At 46.9% G+C, this 27,025-nt stretch overlaps 1 protein-coding gene across 2 annotated transcripts in view; it reads right to left on the bottom strand.

The window, feature by feature from the left end:
- The window catches only part of B4GALT1 (beta-1,4-galactosyltransferase 1), a 53,252-nt gene extending 26,361 nt beyond the window's left edge, over positions 1-26,891 (bottom strand). Inside the window, exon 1 of one of the 2 annotated variants that reach the window (XR_004819510.1) lies at positions 26,299-26,891. Coding sequence is in view for 1 of the 2 variants with exons in the window: in XM_027614841.2 (XP_027470642.1) it covers positions 26,299-26,716 (418 nt within the window). In the remaining variant the exon portion in view is untranslated. The remainder of the gene's footprint in view (positions 1-26,298) is intronic. The other variant, XM_027614841.2, reaches the window with a different exon arrangement.
- Between the last annotated feature and the right edge of the window lie 134 nt (positions 26,892-27,025).

Here is a 27,025-nt window from a genome sequence, read left to right as displayed (position 1 = left end):
CCACTTCCAATTTGTTTTAATCAACACTTTCTGGGCACCTACTGTGTGCCAGAATGTGTGCCCAGTGGAGGAGGGGAGGTGACAGAAGAGTCAAGACAGTTCCGGACCTCAAGGAGCTCCCTGATGAGGGTGTGGCAGAACCTCAGTGAAAACTACCCTGGTTTAAAGCTGTGTAAAGGACTCGTTCCTCCAATGGCTTCATGCAGGGCTTTGTTACTCAACAGCCTCTCCTCACTCTCCTGCTCCTCTCCTGGCCCTTCTCACAACCCCCAGCATGTCTGTGACACATCCAGAGCGCCCTGATCCCCAATCCTGCTATCCTTGCTTGCTTTCTCTGAAGCCTCCACAGCTCCGAGAGCCCTGTGGCTCACGCCTGAGCTTGGTCAGTCCTCAGCAGTCGGCGGCGGCTGCAGACCTGGAGCCAAATTCCTCCTGGGTCCAGTGCCAGTCAGGAGGCCTCCCTGAGTGCCCTGCACACCGCTGCCATGCAGCAGGGGCTGTTCTCCACGGCGTGCCTGGCGCTGTCCCAATGAGCAAATCCAGAGAGCTCGGACTCCAGGAGGGCAGTGACCAGCTCTGCCCAGAACCACAACGAACTGCTATCAGATCTCAGAGCCACTGCCAGGGGCCTCAGAGAGGGGCAAGGGGAGGAAGCAGAGGATGAGGGCTTCATGAGAATCCTCACGCTGAGCCGAGGCTCCCTTGCTGTGTGGCGCATGGCGTGTGCTACCACAGGCCCTAGGCCCCGCTGGGCTGGCTTGTGTGTTTTCTTGGCTCTGGGAGCTGGAAGCAGGGTTACGTAAGCAGCTGAGCAGATGTGAGCCTGTCCTCGGCTCCCCCCGCTAAAGCCCCGCCACGTGGGCCTCTCGGCTGGGAGTCCAGGTCACGGCCTTGCGTGTAAGGCGCTCAATAACTTCAATGTGTGAGCTCAACTCAGACAAATTCCACTGCTCCCTTGCCCGGCACGGCAAACCCAAACACACACATGCCCCTCCATCAAAGCCCGGCTAATCTAGAGTCAACCCAGCATGGACTCCCTGTCTCCCTTTCATGCTGGAGCCGCTCGTTCCTTTCACTGTCCTCAGCAAAACAGGCTGGAACATCTAGTCACCGCTCCCCAGCTGACTGGCCAGTGGCGCAAGATACAATCTCTGACTTGATGCTGCGTCGTGAGACGATGTTTCACCAGCCTGTCACAAAATGGTAAAAGTAAAGACATCGTACACTGTTCTTCATTAAGGGAAGTGTAATCAATGTATCGGGATGCCCTTTCTTCCAAAGTCAAGGGCTTCTTACTCTAAATGTTAAAATGTCCTTTTATGAAATGATCATGGTGGATTTTGAGACTGAATTATTTTAAATTCAATTTGTAAAAAATCCCATACTTGACAGCCACGGGATCCGGCTCCTAAGTTTCTTGTGAAACCTTCCTGGGTACTGAAGCTCAAACATGTGGGAACTGTGAGATGCAGCAGTGCCCAGAGCTCTGTGGTCCTCAAGTTGGGGTGCCGGCCTGTCTTCTTTGGCCCAGCTTCAGCCCCGACAGTGTGACATAGCGCCTCTTCAAACTATCTCCCCTTCTACCACAGCGCTGTTCACAGGCTCATGTGAGTAGGCCATTTTTCTCTGTACCAATCTTCTGAAGGCCAGATATGCACTGGAAGCCAGGTCCTACCAAATCCCCAGGCTTGAGGTAAGAGCTGTCTGCAGTGGTCCCATGAACTCATGATGCTCCTTGTGACCCCTCAGACTAGAAATGAGAAGCACCATCTATTGCACAGGGCCAGGCTGCTTGGTGCCAGGCAGGGAGCAGCAGGGTTGGGTGAAGAAGAGTTCTTTGCTCTTAGAGGGGAGGGAGACCAGCAAACCAGGGTGGGGATGACAGTGGTGAGAACAGCTGAAATGGCACGAAGGAAGCGGTGTTAACTCCGGTGCCAGTGAATAGAGTCAAGGAGAAAGCTTTGCACAGAAGCAGCTCCTCTCAGAGAGGACTCATCACGCACGAGTTGTGGCCACTTGGCCGCCGTGGACACAGAGTATACCAATAGATCTCATCTGAGAAGACAGTACACAGCTATGCTCCCTGCTTACCCACTACTGATACAAGCAACTAAGAGGCTTTCGATACGCTTTGAGGAAACTTGACGTAAGAGCAGGGGACAGAGAGCCACCAGAAGGGACTTCTCAAGTCTCATGATAACCGTTACTCATTAAATTTTAAAATCAAGCTCACAAAGGCTTCAAAAGTACTGGAAATGATTTATTTCTTAAACCAGATGTTCGTGGTAATTTTCTTTATACCTTTGGTTCTGTCGTTAAAATTAAACAATAACTATTTTAAAATATAAACCAAGGAAAGAAGTGTGACCCCCTCTTTCATCCCCTTCCCAATAAGTGTCTTCCAAAATAAAGATTTCAAAACATACAATTCAGTGACCAGAAAAGTAGGAATAATCTAGTGCTAACACTGACTTGATATGTCTCAAGCACACCATACACTCAACAGAATTTCAACAGCCACTGTTCTTTCTGCCAATTCACCATCCAAGCCACTATTAGACCCCAGGGATGGGAAAGTTTTTTCAACAGGAAGCAGAACACATTTGTGGTCTTAGAACCCTACACTTGGGAGGCACAGAAAAAAACAAGGTATTTGCTCAAAAAATAAAAGAGCCTGCCAGAGGAGGTCTGCAGAGCAGAGGCCAGGTGGCCAAGAGGAAGCTGGACGAATCGAGAACAGTGGCATCCGTTACTCCTCTATCTGTGCTTAGAAGCGACCCTGCCATGTGCCTGAACTGCCACATTTTGTAGGTCTTCCAAAATATCACCTGAAAGTGACCTTGCCACCAATGAACCATCCAGGTCAGTGAAACTGCCCTTTCTTGCACTCTGCTCTCTCCCCCATTAAATTCCTACCCAATCTTTAAACAAAGGCCAAGTATTCTTTTTTTAAGTTTATTTTTAATGTTATTATTTTTTTTAGTAATCTCTACACCCAGCGTGGGGCTCACGACCCTGAGATCAGGAGTCGCATGTTCTTCTGACTGAGCCAGCCAGGCACCCCAAGGCCAAGTACTCTTATTTGCTACTGCACTGGCTTTCAAAATACTGGTGAGGTTTCCTTCTATTATAGACGTTCAAACTGTGGACTGCAAGAGCAATCATTTGGGAAAGCACATAAAACTGGATTCCTGGCTTCTACTCCCCAGAACTTCCCATTTGGTAGGTCTGGGACTGAGGCCCAGGACTCTGCATTTTAACGAGCAGTTTAGATAACTTTAATGCGGGTCCCTGAACTATACTTTGAGAAATGGTGGTTTATAGGTTCACGCATTAACCACCACCTCCCTCCCACCCCCATGAGGCTCTTTAAGAGTGGGTACCAAGAGGGGTGCCCGGGTGGCTCAGTGGTTGGGTGTCTGACTCTTGATTTCGGCTCAGGTCATGATCTCAGGGTGGTGAGATCACTCCATGTTGGGCTCTGCGCTCAGCGTGGAGCCTGCTTGAGGATTCTTTCTCCTCTCCTCTCCCTCTGCCCCTCCCCCCAACTTGCATGCTCGAGCGTGCTCTCTCTCCCACTCACTCTCTAACAAATTTTTTTAAATAAAAAAGATAAAAGTTAAAAAAAGAGTGGGTACCAAGAAAAACAATCTACACTCAGGAACTACTGTACATTTCTGCTCTCTGACAATACTTAGAACAGAACGTGTTTCACTTTTGGCTTTTGCAAAGGGACAGATGTAATAACTATGTTGGGCCATAAGGTGTGAATATCTACATTTTAACTCTTCCCCGGTCTTTAACTTTCTAAATCACATTTTCTCTTTTTCTGATTTTACTTATATCTGTCCTTTTTACAGTATGTATCCTTATAAGCTACACTGAAAACCTTTGTGAAAAAGGTAAGGTAACAATCCTTTAAAGTTCAAACCAAATGTTGTCCCTTCTTCAGACCTTTCCCTGAGCCCCTGGGATGAATCAGTCCCTGCTCTGCATGCCAGAGGAAACTCGACGTAAAGTTTACAAACTTTACAAACCAACATTACAAACTTTACAAGCCTACATTAGAGCCCTTCGGGGTGAGGGTGCCAGTCTGTCTACCTGCTCCCTCCATTAGACCCTCCTCTCCTTGAGGGCAAGGGTTGTGTCCCATTCCTTTCTGTCCTTGGGACAGTTTCTGGTAGAGTAGAATCCACAAATGTAGGTTGACCCACACGGCACTTGTTCAACTATGGGTTAAGAACCAGAACTAACAGGGCAGGGAACCATCTGGCATTTGATGTTTGAGAATCTAGACTGTTGTCCTAATTACACGTCTATGACTAACGCAACCAAGCCCAAAAACACTCTCCTTCCTAGGCTCTAAATATGCCTTCTTTTTTTTTTTAAAGATTTTATTTATTTATCAGAGAGAGAGAGAGAGAACACAAGCAGGGGGAGCGGCAGGCAGAGGGAGAAGCAGGCTCCCCACTGAGCAAGGAGCCCGATGCGGGACTCGATCCCAGGACCCTAAGATCATGACCTGAGCCAAAGGCAGACGCTTAACTGAGTGAGCCACCCAGGCACCGCTAAATATGCCTTTTTGTGTCAAGGGGTAGCAACTGATTTGTGATCTAGAGACACAGCCCCCACCCTCAATTTTAAAATGAGTTTCCTCCAGGTTCTAGGCCTATAATTTGAGACTTTGTGGCAGTGGACAGCCCAACCTAATAAAAACACTGCATTTCCTCATCTAAACCTCACACAGCCACATGAAACAGGCTCTTCACCAAATACCATTTGTTCCTTGAGAGAATAACCCCAAAACTCAGGCTGAGGTGGGTCAAGAAATCACCAGAAAAGCCCTGAGTGGTCACTCAGTCCAGGATTCTGTCACCAAGAGTACCAAGGCCTAAACCTAAGGGAACAAAGCCAATGTCAGATTCTACCACTTTGAAGGGTCAGGATCTACCTCAAACCAGAACCCTGAAGAGTCCTGGCAGATCACGGCTGAGGGACCTTAAGAATTATGTTTCAGAGGTGCCTGCCTGGCTCAGATGGTACAGCATGTGACTCTTGATCTCCGAGTTGTGAGTTCAAGCCCCACACAGAGCTTTAAAAAGTAAAATAAAATAGGGCGCCTGGGTGGCTCAGTCAGTTAAGCATCTGCCTTTGGCTCAGGTCATGATCTCAGGGTCCTGGGATCCTGACCCACAACGGGCTCCCTGCTCAACAGGGAGCCTGCCTCTCTCTCTCCCTCTGCCACTCCCCCTGCTTGTGCTCTCTTCCTCTCTCTCTGTCAAATAAATAAATAAAATGTTTAAAAAAAAATAAAAGAGAGGAAAAAACAAATAAAAAGGTAGAAAAAATTTTTTAAAGGATTATGTTTCAGTCCCCAGGCTGCGCATGAGAGAAAATGAAGGACAGAAGGATTGAGGCTTTCTCAAGGACACTCCTGGATTGGCAAAAAAGAACATCCTTAAGAGAATGTCAAAAATTCCAGGTAAAGGCCCTAGTCAAAAAGGTAAATGTCCATAAAAGGCTAATCTATAGAGACAAAAGTGGTGGCCTGGAGCCAGGGTTTAGAAAGGAGATGAAGGAGATTAAGGGTGCCCGGGTGGCTCAGTCGGTTAAGTGTGGCTCAGGTCATGGTCCCAGGGTCCTGGGATCGAGCCCCGCATCGGGCTCCCTGCTCGGCGGGGAGCCTGCTGCTCCCTCTGCCTGCCGCTCTCCCTGCTTGTGCTCTCTCTCTCTGTCTCTGACAAATAAATAAATAAAATCTTAAAAAAAAAAAAGGTCATCCCTATCTTCCCCTCATTAACCCTTTAGGGTTCTGATGTTCATGGACGTATCTACACAGTGGACAGCAAATCGCAGCGCACACGTCCCTCTACTCTTTCTCTGCTGTGCCCACCAAGACTGTTTCAGAATCCTTAACGAGGGTTCCAGGGAGCCACCAACTGATCCAAGGTGGCGTAAAAGTGAATCTTATTTGACTTGATTGATCTAAACCCTTCTCAAGCAAACTTCTGTACCACACATGGCCGTGGCTCTGGAATTCAGTGGAGTAGGAAAAGCAAGGAAAGAGCCCTGGGAAATCTCAGGAGGCCCTGGGACTGGGGGTGTGATGATACACTTCTGTCCTGGTGCGACCCGAGGAGAAAGTTTCTATCCATAGTGAAACCACAGAGATTCAGGGCCCTGAGGTCAAGAAACTGTGCCGGGGACCACAGGCTTTTAAAGCCCAGTAAACAGGCTTCCCAGTGTTGTCCTCCAGGGAAAATCTGTCCCAGGAGGAATTTCTGCTTTGTTTGGTCCTGGCCCAAAGTCAGATTTCCTCCTCACTCAGCTCTTCTCCCTTTGGCTTCCCTTCCTCCCTGCCTCCCTCCCTCCACTGGAATTTGTGGAAATTCTGGAAACTGTTCCTGCCCACAGTTACCACTACCAGGAAAGGCTTGAGAAGCCAATTTGCCTGGAAATTGTTAGCTCCAGGAAGATCTTGGGACATCTCTCTCATCTTAGAAATAGGGCATTTCTGCAAGAGAAGATATGAGCTTCTCAATGATTTAGGCCTGGTGTTTTATTTTACGACCTCCCCCTCCAGACTGAGGCCGTCCTCCTGCCTCTTTTGGGACTTCCGCTCTCAGCCCAGAGCCATTCACCCGTCCCCAGCAGGTAGCCCAGAGCCTGCCACTTGAAGGCTCCAGGCCTACAATGGCAGAAGCCACATCTGCCTCCATTCCTCTCCTGATTACTTTCCCCTCCTCGGGATGCTGGGGGAGAACACTTTGCTCTGCATCTTCCTAGGCCATTTGTTAGATAAGATATAAAAATCTGACACACAGGTGTATAGGAACCAAATTCAGTTTCTGAGGGAAATAGTACGGCAGGAAGAGGCTCAAATCCCTGCTCTACCTCTGAAAAGCCACTGGCAGGTTTTATAACCTTTTCAGTGATAGCATAGTGCCTAAAAGAGTAGGCCCACAGCATATATTTGCTGAATAAATCCATGACTAATATTTACATGCAGGCCTCCCTCACACTCTAAGAGGTAAAGTCATTCTTAATACAACTCAGTAAGAGGTTAAGTCATCATAAAGATAGACCATTTGTTGAAGAGAATCAGCTGAGTTCAGCTATACTAGCACACTTAAAATGTGGAGGAACAAAGGGTTTTAACATAGAAAAAGAAGTGCTGGTGAGAGACTGCACAAACAGGAAACAAAGGGTCTAAATTAAAAAAAAAAAAAAGGTAGCACAGGCAAATGAACAGATAGATGACAGATTCAGATCCAGAATCTGCAATGTTTGGGACCAGCAAGAGATTAATATCGAGGATGTATAAGGAACTTCTGCATATCATCAAGAAAAATGTAAGAACCCCACTGAGAAAAACAGGCAACTAATTATCATGAACAAGCAATTTACCAAAGAAGAAACCCAAAAGCCATCGAGCATATGAGCGTTTGTCATCAGAGAAAGGCAAGTTAAAACAAGACCTATCTCTTGGGGCACCTGGGTGGCTCAGTCATTAAGCATCTGCCTTTGGCTCAAGTCATGATGTCAGGGTCCTGGGATCGAGCCCTGCATCGGGCTCCCGGCTCAGCAGGAAGCCTGCTTCTCCCTCTCCCTCTGCTGTTCCGCCTGCTTGTGCTCTCTCTTTCTGTCAAATAAATAAATAAAATCTAAAAAAAAAAACCCCAAAACAAAAACAAGACCTATCCCAGCATATAGATTCACTCGGCCAAAAATTAGGAAGCTGGCTAATGTCAAGTATTTGTTGGAAGTACAAAAACCCCCATGCTCCACCAGTGGAAATGTTAAATGATGGGTGGTCATTCTGGAGTGGTCATCTGGCACTCCCGCATCAATACAAATATACAGCCACAGGTCCATCAAGAACATGTAGAAGGCTGTTCCTTACAGAAGTATTTGTGAAGACAGTGTTGGGGGCAGTGTGGGAATCTATCCTTATAGGAGAAAGAAAAATTGGGATGAACATCATGGACACTAGATGTACACACAGCAACATGGACGGACCTTAAAAAACAAGGGTGAGGAGCACTTGGGTGGCTCAGTTGGTTAAGCATCTGACTCTTGGTTTGGGCTCAGGTCATGATCTCAGGGTCCTGGGATTGAGCCCCACATGGGGCTCCCCGCTCAGTCAGGAGTCTCCTTGGGATTCTCTCCTCTCCCTCTGCCCCTCCCCCCACTCTTGTGGGAACACACTGCACGCACATGCGCTCTCTCTTCTTTCAAATGAATAAATACATCTTTTTTAAAAAAAAATTTTATTTATTTATTCATGAGAGACAGAGAGAGAGGCAGAGGGAGAAGCATAAATAAATACATCTTAACAAAACAAAACAAAAACAAGGGTGAATGCCTGGGGCCCAGTTCTTGGTTTCTAAATACCATTCTCTACTAAAAAGAACTAGAGCTTGTTGGAGAAGTTGCTGATTCCAGGGCTGAGTCAGGGTATGAACAAGAGGAGCCTAGATCATCTTGCTGTGCCTAAAAGAAAGTGCTCAAAGAATGATGGGATATGTCAAAAAGACACAGGAGACAGCCTGAAGGGGATTTCACTGGCCAAATCTGGGACAATCTAAGCATCAAAATAATGATAGTAAAGAATTATGAGCTACTGAATAAAGTAAGAATCCATAAGTCTGTACTGATATATGAATTAATAGGGGAGAAGGGAAAGCTCTTCCTTACAGGAAAACACCAACAAATACAGAAGGAATGAAACACAGAAGGAATGAAAGAACCAACCACCATACTAAGAACTGATTCAGGGAAGAATCATCAACTGATACTAAAAACAAGTGGATGAATGTTCGAGGAATAACAGGATATTTACATAATCTCAAGCAAATTCCTGTAAGATATTTCTTAATTAAAGGGGGTAAAAGAACTCAGAATCACTTGAATGGTATTCTTTTCACAAATGTGTAATCTGAACCTCATCACAAGGAAACATCAGACAGGGGCGCCTGGGTGGCTCAGTTGTTAAGCGTCTGCCTTCAGCTCAGGTCATGGTCCCAGGGTCCTGGGATCGAGCCCCACATCGAGCCCCACATCGAGCCCCACATCAGGCTCCCTGCTCAGCAGGAAGCCTGCTTCTCCCTCCCCCACAGCCCCTGCTTGTGTTCCCTCTCTCGCTGTGTCTCTCTGTCAAATGAATAAATAAAATCTTTTTTAAAAAACCAAACAAAAAAAATAAATAAAAGGAAACATCAGACAGACCCAAATTGAGGGTCCTTCTACAAAATAACTGGCTTATACCCTTCAACAATGTCAGTATCAGGTAATAGAAAGTTTCAGGCATTGTTCCAGATTAAGAGACTAAAGAGACATGAAAACTGACTACAATGCATGGTCTTCAATAAGGACAATTAACAAAAATCTTCATAAGGTCTGCAATGAGATAACAGGAATTTTTCTATGTTGATTTCCTGATTCTGATCATTATACTATGGTTATACAAAAAATTATTGTTTTTAGGAAATACATGTTAAATTTTTTTTTTTTTAAGATTTTATTTATTCAGGGGCGCTTGGGTGGCTCAGTGGGTTAGGCGTCTGCCTTCGGCTCAGGTCATGATCCCAGGGTCCTGGATCGAGCCCCGCATCGGGCCCCCTGCTCCGTGGGAAGCCTGCTTCTCCCTCTCCCACTCCCCCTGCTTGTGTTCCTTCTCTCGCTGTGTCTCTGTCAAATAAATAAATAAAATCTTAAGATTTTTCCAGAGGATCACCACATAATAGGTTTCTAACTTGTCTCCCTGATTTTACCTTTATCTCCCTCCATTCTACTTTCTTTTTTTTTTTTGAAGATTTATTTATTTGTCAGAGAGAGAGCATGAGCACAAGCAGGGGGAGTGGCGGGCAGAGAGAGAAGCAGGCTCCTCACTAAACAAGGAGCCTGATGCGGGGCTCGATCCCAGGACCCTGGGATCATGACCTGAGCCGAAGGGAGACGCTTAACGACTGAGCCACCAGGCGCCCCTACATGTTGAATATTTAATGGTAAAGGAGCATAGTTCATAATCTATCACACACATATATACATGAATAGAGAGAAAGAAGAGGGGAAAAAAGGCAACTATAATAAAAGGTTAACATTTGGGGAATTTAGGGGAACCCAGAGGATATCCAGAAATTCTGTGTGTAATTCTAGCAACTTTTCTGTAAGTTTGAAGTTATGTCAAGCTTTCTAAAAATTAAAACAAAAACAGACCTGGGTGAAAAAAATTAGAATCAGAATAAACTGTAAAATAACACCATTTACATAAGTTAAAAATACAGGTACATCCAACAGGCACATGAAAAGATGCTAAATATCACTCACTCATCATCAGGGAAATACAAATCAAAATGACAATGAGATATCACCTCACACGTGTCAGAATGGCTAAAATCAACAACACAAGAAACAACGGTGTTGGTGAGGATATGAAGAAAGGGGAACCCTCTTGCCCTGTTTATGGGAATGCAAACTGGTGCAGCCACTCTGGAAAACAGTATGGAGGTTCCTCAAAAAGTTAAAAATAGACTACCCTCCAATCCAGCAATTGCACTACTGGTTATTTACCCAAAGGATACAAAAATACTAATTCAAAGGGTTACATGCAACCAATGTTTATAGCTGCATTAATTATCTACAATAGCCAAATTATGGGAACAGCCAAAGTGTCCATCAATTGATGAATGAATAAATTAGATGTGAGATACACACACACACACACACACACACACAGGAATATTACTCAGCCATCAAAAAGAATGAAATCTTGCCATTTGCAACAATATGGGTGGAGCTAGAAAGTGTTATGCTAAGTGAAATAAGTCAGAGAAAGACAAATACCCTATGATTCACTCATATGTGGAATTTAAGAAACAAAATAAATGAGCAAAGGGGGAAAAAAAGAGAGAGGCAAACCAAGAAACAGACTCTTAACTATGGAGAACAAACTGATGGTTACCAGAGGGAGGTGGGTGGGGGATGGGTGAAATAGGGGAGGGGGATTAAAGAGAGAACTTGTCATGATGAGCACTGGGTGATGTATGGCAGTGTTTAATCACTATATGGTACACCTGAAGCTAATATAACACTGTATGTTAACTAACTGGAATTTAAATAAACTTAAAAAAAAAATAAAAATGCAGGTATAGACACTATATGATACATATTTATAACATTCTCAAAGAGATACAACACTGGTAATAGAGAATAGATCAGTGGTTGCCAGTGTTAAGGGTGGGAGGAGAATGTGATTTCAAGGGGGATTTTTTGGGTGACAAAACTATTCTGAATCCTTATCGTGGTGGTGGTTATACAAATATACACTGTGTTACAATTCATAAAACTAAATACCAAAAAAGGCCAATTTTACTGTATGTTAATCTAAAAAAAATCATTTTTATAGATTTTATTTATTTATTTGACAGAAAGAGAGAGAAAGAGAGCACAAGCAGGGAGAGTGGCAGGCAGAGGGAGAGGGAGAAGCAGGCTCCCCGCTGAGCAAGGAGCCTGATGCAGGACTCGATCCAGGGCCCTGGGATCATGACCTGAGCCAAAGGCAGACGCTTAACTGACTGAGCCACCCAGGTGCCCCTAAAAAAAATTATTTCTTAATTAAAAAAGGTATATAAATATAAAGCAGCAGCTCCAACTGGGCAAGAGAAAAACATACACAGTAAACACATTAGAATTTTTGCTCCTGGTGGGGTTGGGAAATGGAAGTGAGAATGAGAATAAAACAGAACAAAGAAAATAAGGCAAGAGAGTCTGTGATGATAATGGGCCATGAAATAAAGTTTGATGACTGGATGGAAAGAAAGGAGAGAAGGAAGAAAGTACAGAAGGAAACTAATAAGGGAGTGGTGGAGATGGAGCTGGATGTGTCCTTCCAGAGCTGTACAGGAGAGAAAAAGCCCTGACAACTAGACCAAACCGGTCCCTGAAACAGGTCTGCAATGCTGTGGGGATGGGTTCGTGAGCCCTGACAGCCAGACACCATCCAGCGTTACAGTACAGCTCCCTTCCCTGCTCTGCCTTCTGCCTTACCAGCGGCCTCATTTGACTGTACTATGGCTTTGCTTGTAGTACCGCCAACAGCCAGAGAACTCTAGGCCACTTGACAACAGTTCTAATCTTCGCAGCAAAGCAGCAATTTGATATCGAGCATGTAAATAAGTCTCGTGGGAGTTTTATTAGTGAGTCAGCTGCCCCTCTGATCAGTTCTGGAGCCCTAACTCAATTTCTGGAACTTCAGTGCTGGTTACAAATACATCCTCTCTCCGTCTAAAACCAGACCTTGGGCTATAGAGAGCCTGCTGCCCTACGGACCATGGGGGCAGTCAGCCAGTCACGCATTCCTGATAATAGCTTTCTGGTATCAGGATCACTTTTTTGTTTTTTTTATGACAGGCCATATCTGCAAACAATTTATTTATTTATTTGACAGAGAGAGAGACAGCGAGAGAGGGAACAGAAGCAGGCTTCCCGCAGAGCAGGGAGCCCAATGCAGGGCTCGATCCCAGGACCCTGAGATCATGACCTGAGCCGAAGGCAGATGCTTAACGACTGAGCCACCCAGTCGCCCCTGGTATCAGGATTACTTTAAATGCAGTCAGTTCCAATTTCCTCCTCTAAGGAGTGGGGATAATAATGTGTTCTTTTCAGGTGGTAAACGAGGTAACTCATATACAGTTGACCCTTGCACACGGGTTTGAACAGCATTGGTCCACTTATACACCGGTTTTTTACAGTACCGTACTGTAAATGTATTTTCCTTATGATTTTCTTCACAAACAATCTTTTCCTCTAGCTTACTTTATGGTAAGAATACAGTGTATAATACATAGAACATACAAAATACGTGTTAACTAAATGTTTCTGTTATTGGTAAGGCTTCCGGTCAATAGTAGGCTATTAGGAGTTTTGGAGAGTCCGAAGTTATACATGGATTTTGAACAGCACAGGGGGTGGGGGGGGGGTCAGTGCCCCCTAACCTCCATGTTGTTCAAGGGTCACCTGTATATACTTATCACAATGCTTAGCACTAACAGATATTCAATAAGTATTACTTTGCCTTTTCCCCTGAATCTCTACACCTTCAAAGCCTACAGATTATTACAGCTCTATAATCACAGTGGCTAAAACTTCACATTTCTATTCTGATCTACCAGCGTCAGTGATTTGGAAGAGGCTGAGACCTCAAAGGGCCTTCTGGGTATGATATGGTTTCTTGCAACACATGAGGGTTGAACAGTGATTCTGTTCATCTTTTACTGTCAGAAATAAAATGTTAAAGAACCAGCTTAGAAGGGAATACAGAAGAAAAATTTTATAATCTTGGGATGAAGACCTTCCTGAGTGCAAAAATAACTTGAAGCCATAAAGGAAAAGACAGATTTAAATACATAAAAATTTGAAATTTCTGTATGGTCAAAGATACCAGAGGTAAAGTTAAAAGATAGGTGCCAGGCCATATCTGCAAACAATATATAATAAAGGAGTAATATCCATAATATTAAAAGCTCCTCCAAACCTATTTTAAAAACTAATAGAAAAATGGGTGGCTCAGTAGGTTAAACATCCAACTCTTGATTTCGGCTCATGTCATGATCTCAGGGTCTTGAGATCAAGCCCCACACCGGCTCCATTCTCAGCACGGAGTCTGTTGGAGATTCTTTCCCTCTCCCTCTGCCCCTTCCCCTGCTCACACGCATGCACACACTTTTTCTCTCTCAAATAAATAAATAAATCTTAAAAAAAAAGAAAAATGGGTAAAAATATTAACAAGTAATTTACAGAAGAAATACAAATGGCCAACGTAACGAATACATGAAAGTTTGGTCAACATCATCAATAGTCAAAGAAACTAGTTAAAACAAGATACCACATTTGATCATCATACTGGCAAATGTAAAAAGACTGCTAACTGGCATAAATGTGAGAAATAGGCACTTCTCAAACACTGTTGATGAGCACAAACTGGAGGGCAATTTGACAGCATCTATGAAATGTTGAAAGTAGGGATGCCTGGGTGGCTCAGTCGGTTAAGTATCTGCCTTCGGCTCAGGTCATGATCCCAGGGTCCTGGGATCGAGTCCCATGTCAGGCTCCTTGCTCAGCGGAGAGCCTGCTTCTCCCTCTGCCTGGCACTTCCCCTGCTTGTCCTCTCTCCATGACAAATAAATAAATAAAATCTTTAATCAAAAAAAACATTAAAAGTATATGGCCTTTAGGGGCACCTGGGTGGCTCAGTTGGTTAAGCTGGACCTGACCTTTGGCTCAGGTCATGATCCCAACGTCCTGGGATCGAGCCCTGCATCACACTCCCTGCTCAGTGGAGAGTCTGCTTCTCCCTCTCTCCCTGCTCCCCCCCCTCCACACTCATGCTCTCCTTCTCTCAAATAAATAAATAAAAAATGTTAAAAAAAAAAGTATATGGCCTTTAGATCTCAAATCAATAACAACCTAAGCTTCCACCTTAAGACACTGGGAAAAAAGGAGCAAACTAAACCTAAAACAACCAGAAGGAACAAAATAATAAAGATTAGAGCAGAAATTAATGAAATAGAGAACAGAAAAACAATAGAGAAGATCAGTGAACCGAAAGTTGGTTCCTTGAAAAGATCAACAAAAATGACATACTTGTGGCTAGAAAAAAAAAAGAGAGAAGACTCAAATTACCAAAATCAGGAATGAAAGAGGAAACACCCCTACCAACCTTAGGGAAACAAATAGGATCCCAGGGGAATACTGTGAACAACTGTATGCCAATGAATTAGGGGGGCTTAGGTGAAGAAGACAAATCCCTAGGAAGACACAAACTACCAGAACTGACTGAAGAATAAACAGAAAATCTGAATAGCCATGCAACAAGAATCTGAATTAGTAATCAAATAGCTTCCCACAAAGAAACGCCCAGGTTCAGATGGCCTCACTGGTGAATTGTAACAGATATCTGAAGAAGAATACAAATCCTTCACAAGCTCTCCCTAAAATTGGAAAGAGGAGGGTAGTATTGCTCATTCTATGAGGTAGTACTACCTTGATACCAACATCTGACAAAGACATCACAATAAAGAAAACTACAGTTCATTTATTTGTCAATTATACCTTAATAATGCTGTGAGGTGCGTGGGTGGCTCAGTCGGTTAAGCATCTGACTCTTGATTTCGGCTCAGGTCATGATCTCAGGGTCCTGGGATTGAGCCCTGAGTTGGGCTCCACACTTAGGAGGGAGTTGGCTTGGGATTCTCTCTCTCCCTCTCTCTCTCTCTCTGCCCCTCTTCCAGTTTGTGCGTGCATGTGCACTCTCTCTCTCAAATAAATAAATCTTTAATATATTTTAATAAAGCTGAAAAAAAAAAGAACTACAAATCAGTACTTCTTACTCTTTTATAAGACAGGCTATCTACAGGCCTCTGCCTAAGTTGTCCTAATAACACACCAAGTTTAGGTCACTGGGCACCCCAGGCTGCCCCCTCCCCCCACCCCCCTTCTTAACACATCTCTTCTTGTCCCCTGAGACTCCATGAAACATTCAATGTTCCCTCCATTCAATTTTCTATACTCTATGATGGCCTCTCCCCAGGACACGGACAAAAAATGTCCACCTGGAGAAGGGAAGGCTGTGGAGCACCACAGAATCCTGGCACGCCTGGCACGTGGCAACACTCACTCCCAGCTCCCAGTGGTGTGGATTCAACAGGATGGAGGCCTCCTTGTGGCCTGGGGTAGGTCTCTTCATCGAGGCAGGCCACAGTCTCCACCAAACCCTGGCTCCAGGCTAAACCCTATCCCTAAATTGTGGTTACAGCCTCACACCTCTCCCTTATCCTCTTAACTCTGCCCCAGGGCAGATGGAAAACAACAACAACAACAACAACAACAACAACTCACGTTTGGAGGAAATTTTACTCTGCAGCCTACTCTGTTGAGTGTATGTCTTCTGCACCCAAGGGAATGGGTTAGACATCGAACAAAAGAACAGAGCACTGACATCACCACATACCTCATCTCATTCAATCCTCTTATCAAGTCCTTGAGGTAAGAATTATCTCCCCATTCTACACAGGAAGAAAGTATTGCCCTGGGCCCCCCAGAACAATATGCTAGACGGCTCTGGCCTGGCTGCAAACACATCCAGGGAGCACCTTGTTAAATCACAGCTGAGTGCTGCGGAACTTGGCAGAAGAGGACAAGAAGGGCTGCGAGATGAAAGTAGCAGCTGTCACAAGTTGAATGCACCCCATCTGCTTAATTTGTAAACCTCTGGCCGCTGAAATCACTGGCTCCAAAGTCATCGTACTACTTATGGACGTCAGCAGGCTCCTGTCTATCTACAAAAGAGGCACGTGAAGGGGGTGGCCAGAGAGGCAGAACTGGCCATTCACAGCCATCGATCAACTTATTTTTAGCCAACATAATTTAAGTCCTTCTTCCTTTGGGCCTCATTTCTGGATCCCCTCAATCAGAGCCATCAGACTGGAGTTGATCCACATGGGTTAGATGGTCAGGTGCCCAGGCTAACCCGTCAGAACTGAACACAGTTTCTGTGGATGGCTGCATGTGGTACTTTCAGACATCAACCCACAAAGTTTTAGACTAACACCATTTTGCTTTTTGTGTTTGTTTTGTTTTATTTTGTTTGTTTGTTATTATGTTATGTTAGGACCAATACCATTTTGAAGCTAGGCTTGTAAAGCCAGGGTCTGCCCCCATTCTACAGGTTTGGCTCCACAAATAAAGGAAGAAGGAAAGTTTCTTACCTTCTGTAAATCAACTCTTCGGCAAAGGTACAGGAAGTATTGAAAGAGCCACCAGTAAGGCCCCTTGGTGGATACACCTCAGCAGGAACTCCCAGACACAACGGCATACGGGAAGAGTCTCAAGTCCAAGTTGGGTGCAGTGCGCTACACAAGGAACTTAACGCACACACATACACACAAGCGGGGAGTGTCAATGTGAGACTCCAGACAGATCTGACTTCCCCTAGGTATCCATATTTTTTAAAAGCCAGTATCTCTAGCCTAGGAACTTACAGTTTAGGGCCTGTGGATTATTCCAACCCTCCTGGAAAGCAAAGTGGCAATGTGAACCAATGTCACAAAGGTGACTATCTCCCTTAACCTAATTCCTCTTTAGAAATTTATCCCAAGGAAATAATTCAACTGAAGCAAAAAGCTAAACACAAGAGAAAATGTTCAAGATTATCTATGATTTAAAAACAAAACAAAACAAAACAAAAAACAACGACCATGACGGAGAAACCTGAAACCTTGAATGCTAAGGGAATATCAGTAAGGATTTAATTTTTTTAAAGATTTATTTATCTATTTATTTATTTGAGGGAAGAGGGGCAGAAGGAGAAGGAGAGAAAGAATCTCAAGCAGACTCCCTGGTAAGTGGGGAGCCCCACGTGGGGCTTGAGCTCATCACCCTGAGATCATGACCTGAGCCAAAAATCAAGAGTCGGATGCTTAACCAATTGAGTCACCCAGGTGGCCCCTGAATAAGGATTTTAGATAGCAGCTTGAAAAGATAATTAGGATAATTATGAATAACATAACAGTTTAAGATAGCATTGAATGAAACGAACAGAATGCAAAATAGTTTCACACTACAATTACAACAGAGTAAAGTATGTATGTATTTAGAAAGTCTTGTCAAGTTTTGTTACAGTGGTAGGCATATGTTTGGTTACAATGGTAAACAGCAGAATTGTATTTTTTTAAATATTTAATGTGGTGATGTATTTTCAACTAAAAAACAGAAAAAAGGAAGAAATCCTACAAACGCCAAAATCTTCACAAATAAGAACTATCAGTGCTAACCAATAATAGATAACATATATTCAGAGCTTATTCAGTGTTAGGCACTGTTTTAGGCCTTCTTATGCCTACTACCTAAACCTTACAACATCTATGAGGTAGACACTACTGTTATCCCCATTTTACAGGTGAGAGCACTGAGGCACCGAAAGGAAAACATCTCTCCCATATCACACAGCTAGCCAGTGGGTAACGAGCTTCACAGGGAATTTCAGAGCCCTTTCATGCAGCATAAATGACCAGGATTTCCCCCATACCAACCCAGACTTTGGGAGGAAGAGAAGGAAGAGCACTAAAGACCAACAGGTCCAACCCACTCAAACTTCAGAGAGGGAAAGAGGGACCAAAAGAGTTGGGACTTGCCCAAAATGATGGAATGAGTTAGAAGGACCAGAACACGGAATTCTCACACCAGTGGCCTTTGAGGCTTGCCCCTACACCCTGCAGACCACAAACCCCCTGGTTGTGTACCTCCCTCTCCCTCGCCTTCTCTCCTTCGGGCCCTCAGTCTAGCTATCTTCAGCTTTCCCCTGTCCAGCACAGCCCCTTCTGCACCAGCTTCTTTCTTCCATTATCTTCCTCTCACTCTGCCTCCCACTTCCTGTCCTCTCCTGCCCAGCTGGTGACTGCATGCAGCAGCTGGGACTGCAGCCATGGCCTTCTTCCCATGTGACAGCAACCAGAGGAAATTACAGGCTGCGTTCAGCGGTAGACCCCTGCCCTTCCCAACCAGGGAGACTGTTCAGACACACTGAGAAATACAGAGATGCTAGAATCAGTGTTGAAAGAGAGGTCCTTCATTTTGAGTCTGGACCTAGCCCAGATCACCCATCTGGTTCTCTGCACCTTCCCAGTGCCCTGGGAACACCCACACTTCCCCTCTCTGACTACACCATATTGCCAGGGTCTGTCCACTGCTGAGCCCTTGTTCATGTCTATCTCCCATGCTTCAGATACTGTGGTTACTAACAAAAGCTTGCTGAGTGAGCAAATCAGTCTTCATTCACCCACTTCCTTAGGGCTCCTCCTCACTTAGGGTAAAGACTCAGGTCTACCCATTCTCAGCCAGGCAGCGGCCCTGCCCAGGCTGCCTTTATACTCATCTGAATGCCAGGAGCTACCTAACACCTCAACGCCAAGTCACCAAGCTCCTATGATGCAAATACCATTTTCCCTAGATCCGCCCTCAGCTTGGAGCCCTATCCTGTTTTTTCAAGCTGGCAGCGGCAGGGGTGGCCTGAGACACTAACGACAGCTCTGCACTTTCAGGATGTCAAAGGCAAAAGGACATTATGCAAAACAGGAAGAAACTTTTAAGGAAAAAAAATTTTTTTAAGATTTTATTTACTTATTTGACAGAGACACAGCGAGAGAGGGAACACAAGCAGGGGGAGTGGGAGAGGGAGAAGCAGGCTTCCCGCTGAGCAGGGAGCCTGATGCGGGGCTCGATCCCAGGACCCTGGGATCATGACCTGAGCGGAAGACAGACGCTCAACGACTGAGCCACCCAGGCGCCCCTTAAGGAAACTTTTAAAGGCATTTTTTAAATGCACACGGTCATGGGGTCAGGCAATTAGTGAACCCCCTGCCAGGACCCCTCCCCATGACCTCCGGACCCATGAGGTGGGGCAGGAAGGAACCTGACCTCATACCATACTGCTCATGCTGGTCTGATATGACCCCGCCCCTTCCCTCAGCACAGCCTCCCCCTGGATCCCCAGACTCTGTGCCAAATGACCCCTGGCAGAGTCCCAAAGCCCAAGCGTCCCTCAGAAAGGGAGAATGTAGATCTGGTGAGGGTAATCAAAGTGGAATAACTTCAAAGTACAATGACACCTTGGGAAGAGCCTAGCCTACTGGCCTGAGATTAGATTGCTCAGACCACCTGAACCAGTCCCGACTGAGCGCTGGGCTCTAATGCTCTCTAAGGCTTCTCTCAAAAGCAATTCCTGGAAACCTATAGGGTCTCACTTCATGGCCCCTCCCCAGATCTCAGAACCCCCTGGAGGTGGGAGCACTGTGCTATTGTTTTCACAGTCCAATTTGCTAGCGTGTTCCTGGGCAGCTCTGTGGAAAGAGTCAGTCGTGTCAACTGCACCAGCTTAGCTAGCTGGTGTCTCCCCAGCACCACGGCCCCAGTGCCACAGTCCACACAAGCCTAGCCCAGGGACTTGGCAGCTAAGGAGACAAATGGAGAAGTTACTGAGAAAGAAGACTCCTGGGGCATCACCCCCACTGCTTCTGTTAACAACAGATTTCTGCTCAGTCTGATCCCAAGTGTCCATCCTACAGCTTGGCCCTCTGCCCCTGCCCCAGGCACTTCCTGCACCTAGTTTCCTTTTTAATCAGAATTCTAGACACATTCTTCATTCAGCAATAAATGATACTCCTCTGCCAGCACTAAGTAAACCTGTAATTTTGAATGGGTCTATCTTTTTGTTAAGACTGGTTTTAAAACCTAGCTCTTCTCAAAAAGCATTCACCCTTTTTTTCCCTTTTTAGAAAACTCTACTCGAGAAACAATCCAGAAAGTGCAATGCTTTATGCACAAGCCTCAGAGGGCCACTAAGAAAAAACAAAAACTACGTGTGTGTGTGTGTGTGTGTGTGTTCAACAACAACTGAAAAAATAAAGTTATAGCATATTCAGCTGACAAAATGACACAGCTTTTGGGGTTTTTAAAAGTGTAGGACCAAGCTCATGAGAAAGAATCTTGAGCGACAAATGCTGGATACCAGGTATCTATGTCTATCCATACCAATCTATCTGTTCATCTATATTCTTAAATATGTACAAGAAAAAGATTAGCAGGAGATATGCCAACATATTTCCTCTAAGTGAAAGGAATACAGGCGTGCTTTTCTACCTCTTTTACCTTTTTAAGTTATTTTCAATAAAACTGCGTTACCTTTTACAAAAAAAATACAGGAAAAAGCAAAGACCCACAGCCCTAGCCTGCAGCATTCCACGGAAGGAACTCCTTCCCTCTCTCCGGGCTTCGTGAGGGGCTTTGGAGGGGTGGCAGGGGAAAGGGAAGCAGCTACATAACACACCCAGACCAGACATTAAATTCACTGCCAAAGAATTCAGCAACGGCCAATTATGTATCTCCTGGCCTTCATTTGTGTAGGGAAGGGGCGGGCCGAGGCCAGGCTGGAAAGTGGAACCTGAAACACTGAGTGTGTGACTCAGCCCCTCTGCCTTCTAAGGACGAATCCCTTTAGGCCACGTCCACCCAGAACCACCTCCCAACCAGACCCTTTCCCCTGATCTTAAGCCACCATGACCTTTGAACCTGGACATTTTGACCTTTACAACAGGATCTGCAACCCCTCCCCAAACTGGTGACCTGCGTAGGCCTAGGTAAGCACAGAGACCCCCACAACTGGGGCCTTTACAATCACAGCCACAGTCTAGCTCCTAGGAACACTCACAATCCCATGCCTGGTGAACTCCCCCAGGAGTCAGGGTCTGGCTCACCGGCCTTTACAGTGACCTCATTGCCCGGACCACCCTGGGCATTGCCAGAGCCAAGTGTAAAATGGCCACAGTGCCAGGATCCACGGGATTTAAGCTGCAAGGGCAATCCATTTGTCCTAAAACAAATGGATTGCTACTTAACTAGATAAGAATAACTGGAATTTCCAAGTGGATATGATTACAAGCAGAATTCCAGTCTCTGCTTCTTGTCAGGAGCAGGCAGGGAACACTGAACAGTGAAGATGGCATTGAAGGCACTGGGTATGCAAGCAAGGAAGAAATCACTAGGTTTGACTTGGCCACAGGATGACTGGGCCACTTTCTTTTTCTTTTTTTTTTTTTTTTAAGATTTTATTTATTTATTTGACAGAGAGACAGCAAGAGAGGGAGACTCAGCCACTTTCATACACACCCAGAGCCCAGCTAACCGCAAAGAGGATGAGCCTCCCAGACCTGCCCCCAAAACCCAGAAGATTCCCTGGGTGAAATCCACAGAAAGGCAGGGACTGCCTGAGCATTAACTGTCCTGTCATTCCCAACCCATAAATTAGTCTAGTCCCAGCCTGGAAATCCCTACCCTGCTGCTACCCAAAGACCATATGGCTGCTCATGTCTCAGAACAGTCATTATAAAGCAGCAAGGTACAGATCACTCAGCAGAGCTAATTTGAGGCTTCAAAAATTACAGGAACAACCAAAACCAGGACTGAAGAACTTTGATATCAATTCTGGGTTTCTGAATAAGACAAAGAAAGAAGAAAGGAAGAAAAGGTGGGATGGATAGGAGAGGGAGAGACTAAACACACTCACATTTTAGTTTTCCCTAAATGACATCAGCACAGTTTAATTATGCCTCCGCTGCCTGGACTGTGAGTTCTTAAAGAAGAGGCATTGTGTCATCTTCCTCCTTGCAGCTCTAGTACCCAGCACAGGACAGGTGCATTGTGGGAACTAAATGAATGAAGTTACCAGATGTCTTAGCCATCAAGGATGTCCAGGCCAGCTTTCAGGTGGACACACAGACATACCTAGCAAGGATCCTCTCAAATTCTAGGTCATATTAGCCTGCTCCGAGCCTCTGCACTAGGTGTCTACTGGGCAATAACCTCAAGGAAGAGCACTGGGCTGGGAAGCAGGATACCCGAGTTCCAGCCCCAGCACAATGAGGGATGGGGCCAGGGAACTAGACAGTCCCATCCTGGGATGCTATGGGTCCAAGATGCTGCAGTTTGAATCCAATCCCACATATGACTATGTGTGTCATAGTCAGGGAGAGTCCACCTGGCCCATGCTTGCTCAGAGTCTGGGACAGCAACAGGTAGGAATCACTCCTGCCACCATCAGGCTGAGTGGAAGGAAGCAAGCCCAATAGTCATAGAGGGTATTTCTCAATCTCAGACTGTTAGACAAGAAGGTGTATCTTTGTATTTGCCAATAAACTATTTTCCCGAGGAAAAACAACAGGACAAACTAGTTTAAAGTACTAGCTACATAATCTCCCAAAGTTAAAGACCTGGACAAGGGGAAGCTCCCCGTGCCTTCCCCAACTCTGAGGATAAGGCTCTACCCCAGGCCAGAAAGTGATGAGGCTCCAAGACTCAAAGGGGAGAGAGAGCCCTTCCCCAAGCTGAGGGCTGGGACAGATGTCCTCAAAGTACATTTCGTCCTGGGCAGCCTGCTTGGGTCCCCATGTGTGAATATGTGAGAAGGGGGGAGAGGGGGATAGCATGCTGGTGGAAAAACACCTGAGAGCTGAGAGCCAGCAGGGACCCAGAAAGTGCTTTGTCTTCCCAAGGGCACAAACCACTACAGAAGCTTGGTTGACAGCCCCCACAAAAGCTGGGGAAGTTGACTCATGGACAAGTGCTCTCCCAGGACCCTGGCTACCTATGGTGGCTGTTTGCCGGTCCAGGTGCCCATGGCTCTCTGGTGCCCACCTCTAGATTAGAGTCCTCATTTGAACAAATGAAGAGGATCTCTTCAAAGCAGAGATGGGCAAAGGAAGCCTCTGGGTTTAAGCAGTCCTATACTCACCCCCCACACCCCATACACCCTTGAGGGGACTGTACCAGCTGTACCAGGCCCCAGTTGAGCCCGCAGGTCAGTCCTGCCTCCCCTAACCAGCCCAACCTGAGGTCCTGCCCACCTTCCACCTAGCCCCTCTCTGGGCTGGCAGTGCCAAGGCCAGCACCAGTCAAGTCACGTTGAGTTTCCACCAAATCTGAGCAGAGACAAACATTCCAGGAAAAGAAAATGCAAGACCGCTGCTCCTCCCAGGTCGAATACCCAGGCAGCCAGGAAAGGGAGCCTTGTAATGTGGACTAGATGCTGCACAGCCTGAGGGCCCAGAGGACAGTGCCTGCAGGCCTGAACTTTCTGGGAGAACTCCCCAGGGAACTTGGAGGAATACTCAGGAAAGGCCCATCTCCCCCCCTGCAGTCCCTACTCCTGAAGGCCTCCCACTAGCCCACGGGGGATCCTGAGGCAGGGCCTACAATGGCTCAACACACCGCAACCTGCCTTATGTCACAAAGACTAGACAGAGGCAGGATCCAAGCCCAAGTCTGTCTGAAGTCTATCCAAGGCTCTGACAACCCATGAGAGATCAAACAGACACCATCAACAGCCTGGTCTGGTGCCTGGCTCCTCCAGGGAAGGGCATGCCCATTGCCCTCCACATACCAAACAGGAGCTTATCATAGTGTCTGGCCCAGACCCCTGGACACCAGAAAGTAGAGCCAAGTCAGGGAAAGGAAGTGCAAGTAGTGAAAAGGCCACAGTTCTAAACCCCACGGATGCTTTCTCCCATCAACCTCAAAACCACCCTGCAAGGGCTTTGGGTGACACCTGCTCAGATGAACAGATGGGCTCAACTCCCCCCAACCCACACACTCCTAGAGAGACTTTCAGCCTCCTCGAGACCCCCTCTCAGCCAGGAGCCCCCATTCAGAGAGCTGACCCAACCACTCAAACCTAAGGGCTCAATTAAAATGAAGAAAAACCCGCCACCTTCACTTTGTTGGACCTCCACAGCAGCAGCCCAAACATCATGGTTCCATGCGCGTCACATTAAGGCGGCCAAGCTAGAGAAGACCCAGGGCCTCTCCTCGCCCTCCAAATGTTATCTCTCAGGAAGTGCCTTCACGCTGCCAATTCAAAATTCAACTCAGAAATAACAGTAACCGGTCACCACACCGTCGCAAAACAAAAACAAAGCACCATGGGCCCTCTCACTTCATTGAGAAGACCTTATACCTCAAATACCAATCTAATGAACTTTGGGGCACTTTAATGTGCTAATTTCTCTTTTTTCCTGCATAAACGTCTAGGCAACAATTAAAAACAAAAAGATGAAAACTGGCCTCTCTGGGTTCTGGGGACTTACCTCTCTCTTCCCCCTTTCTCTCTGCTGTTCAGAGCCATCTCCACAGGAGTCTGAGAAAATGGAACTCAAGTCCCAAGTCCTATTTGCCATGTACTTAATGTACGCAATCTCACTTAGCCCTAAAAATAACCCTGAGTTAAGCACCAACACCCCCATTTTACATACAAGACACAGACTGTGAGAAACTCTGTAAGATGCTTGAGGCCAGACACTTAACAGCAGGGCAAATATTCAACCTTATTTTATAAGACTAGTCTGCTTCTCAGACTAACCACCAAGTCCACAGGGATTCAATTTTCTGCTTTAAAAAAAAAAAGTCCCCTTATTTCCACAATTCATGTCTGACCAATTCCAAGAGTTTCCTCCTAAACTTGATATGCAAATACTGAAGTAATTACTGGAGAAATTGAGCAAGAGCATGTAGAAGGCCTGCTCTGCCAGGGCTTTGCGGGAGAGTGACAGAGTTCCTACTGGCAGGATGCCTGCCCTCCTGCCAGGGCCCCTCACTTAGAACAACAATCTCTAAACTCTGGCATTAAAAAATGAGCAGCCACCGGTATGATTATCTTGGGAACAACCTGTGGCTGCCCTGGGCCTGACTGCCTGTGGATCACAGGTCAAGGAAACATTCTGCCGGCAGGGAACCGCTCAGCGTCCTCCAGACAGGAGGAACGCAAACCCACCCTCTCAAGTTCCCGGCAGGCTGGTGGCCACCCTTCCCATCACCTGGGCAAGTCACCTGAGACTCCAAGCTTCTACCTGGAAGGAACAACGGGATGTGGACTGGTTACAGTTTAATCCTCCAGCTGCTAGGGTGCACACTGTACTCCCACAAACACCCTCAGTCCTTGGGAGGGCTCTAATCTCATAGGTTTCGGGGAACCTACAGGGTCAGGAAGCAGGGTAGGAAGGCCCCAGGGCAGGGATCTACACAGAAGAGGAAGTTGACACAATAGTAACAATTTATTAAGGGCTTACCTTCATTAACGTAAATACTTGTTTACGTTGTTTCACCTAATCTTCCAAAACAACCCTGACTTAGGTACCGTTTATCTTCCCCATTTAACTGATGAAAAACCAGAAGTTAACAAGTCACTCGCCCAAAAGCTCACGAAAAGTTAACCCACTCAGGAGAGAGTGGTTCTAGGGAAAGACAAGATACGTGAACTGGATGTGAACTGGGAGGTCAATTTCCTTCCCCACTGGAGGCCTCATCATCAGTTTCCCAGACTGGAGGGGGTTACTCTGAGCTGCCTCTTGGTCCCTACCAGAGTGAGCGGGGCGAAGGCAGCTCCAAGCCCTAAGCAAACTCAAACTCCAAAACTTCTTGAGGCGTGAGCCAGAGCAGGGAAGTCTCCAAGCCCTCCGGTTCTGGGGCCCTGGGGCCAGAGGGGCCCGTGGCTTCCTTGTACCACCCCCACCCCAGTCTTCAACGTGAATCCAAAAGGACTCGCCTCCCACCCTCTCATGCCATCCAGCCCGGAACCTCTGTTTGGGATTAGGGACGGTGATCCGGAACTGGGAGGTTGGATATCCTGGAAGAGGGCACGGGCGAACGTCCAGGGGACCCCGCCGAGGAAATTCGGGAAAGTCCCCGAGTCCTTACCGAGCAGTGGGGACTCCTCAGGGCATGCGAGCAGCGACAGCGCTGTGGTGGAGGGCACCGGGGCCGAAGTCAAGTTGCTCGCGGAGCCGGGGCCGGGGTGAGAGTCTGCCTCTGGGCTGGACTCGCGACCTGAGCGCAGCTCGGAGGAAGCGTCCAAAGGCGGCAGCGGCGGGGCCCCTCGGGGTCGGAGCTCCCCGGAGGGCTGCTCGATCGCGGCAGCGCCGTTCGAGCCGCCCTGAATCGGTGTTGGGACTCCGACCAGCTGAGGCAGGCGGCTCAAGTCGCGGCCCGCCAGGTAGTAGACGAAGGTGACGCCAAGATGCAGCGCGCAGACGGCCACGAGCAGGCGGCAGGCCCGCTGCAGGGACGCGCCCGGCATCGCGGCGCTGCCGCCCAGGAGCGGCTCCCGAAACCTCATCTTCCCGCCGCCGCTTTAAGAGGCGGGTGGGCTACAGCGGGGAGGGGCGGCCCGCCCGCGGGCCGCCGGCCAGGCGCTGCCCGACCGCGGCGCTTGGGGGAGGGGCCGCAGGGGAAGCGAAGAGGGAGCGCTGCCCCAGCTGGCAGGCGGCGGAATTCGGAGACTCCGGCCAGCGCGGCCGCCCAGCGACCAGAAGTGCGCCCGAGGCGCGGGCGGGGGCGGGGGCGGGGCCGCCGGTTGGAGCAGGGTTTTCGGGGCTCGAGCGGGAGGGCGGGGCCTCTGGGGCGGAGCCGCGACGCGCGGGCGGGG

This window comes from Zalophus californianus, chromosome 13, assembly GCF_009762305.2.
Source record: "Zalophus californianus isolate mZalCal1 chromosome 13, mZalCal1.pri.v2, whole genome shotgun sequence".
Taxonomy (NCBI): Eukaryota; Metazoa; Chordata; class Mammalia; order Carnivora; family Otariidae; genus Zalophus; species Zalophus californianus.
Note: the sequence above shows the minus strand (reverse complement) of the source record. Positions and strands in the feature narration are given on the sequence as shown.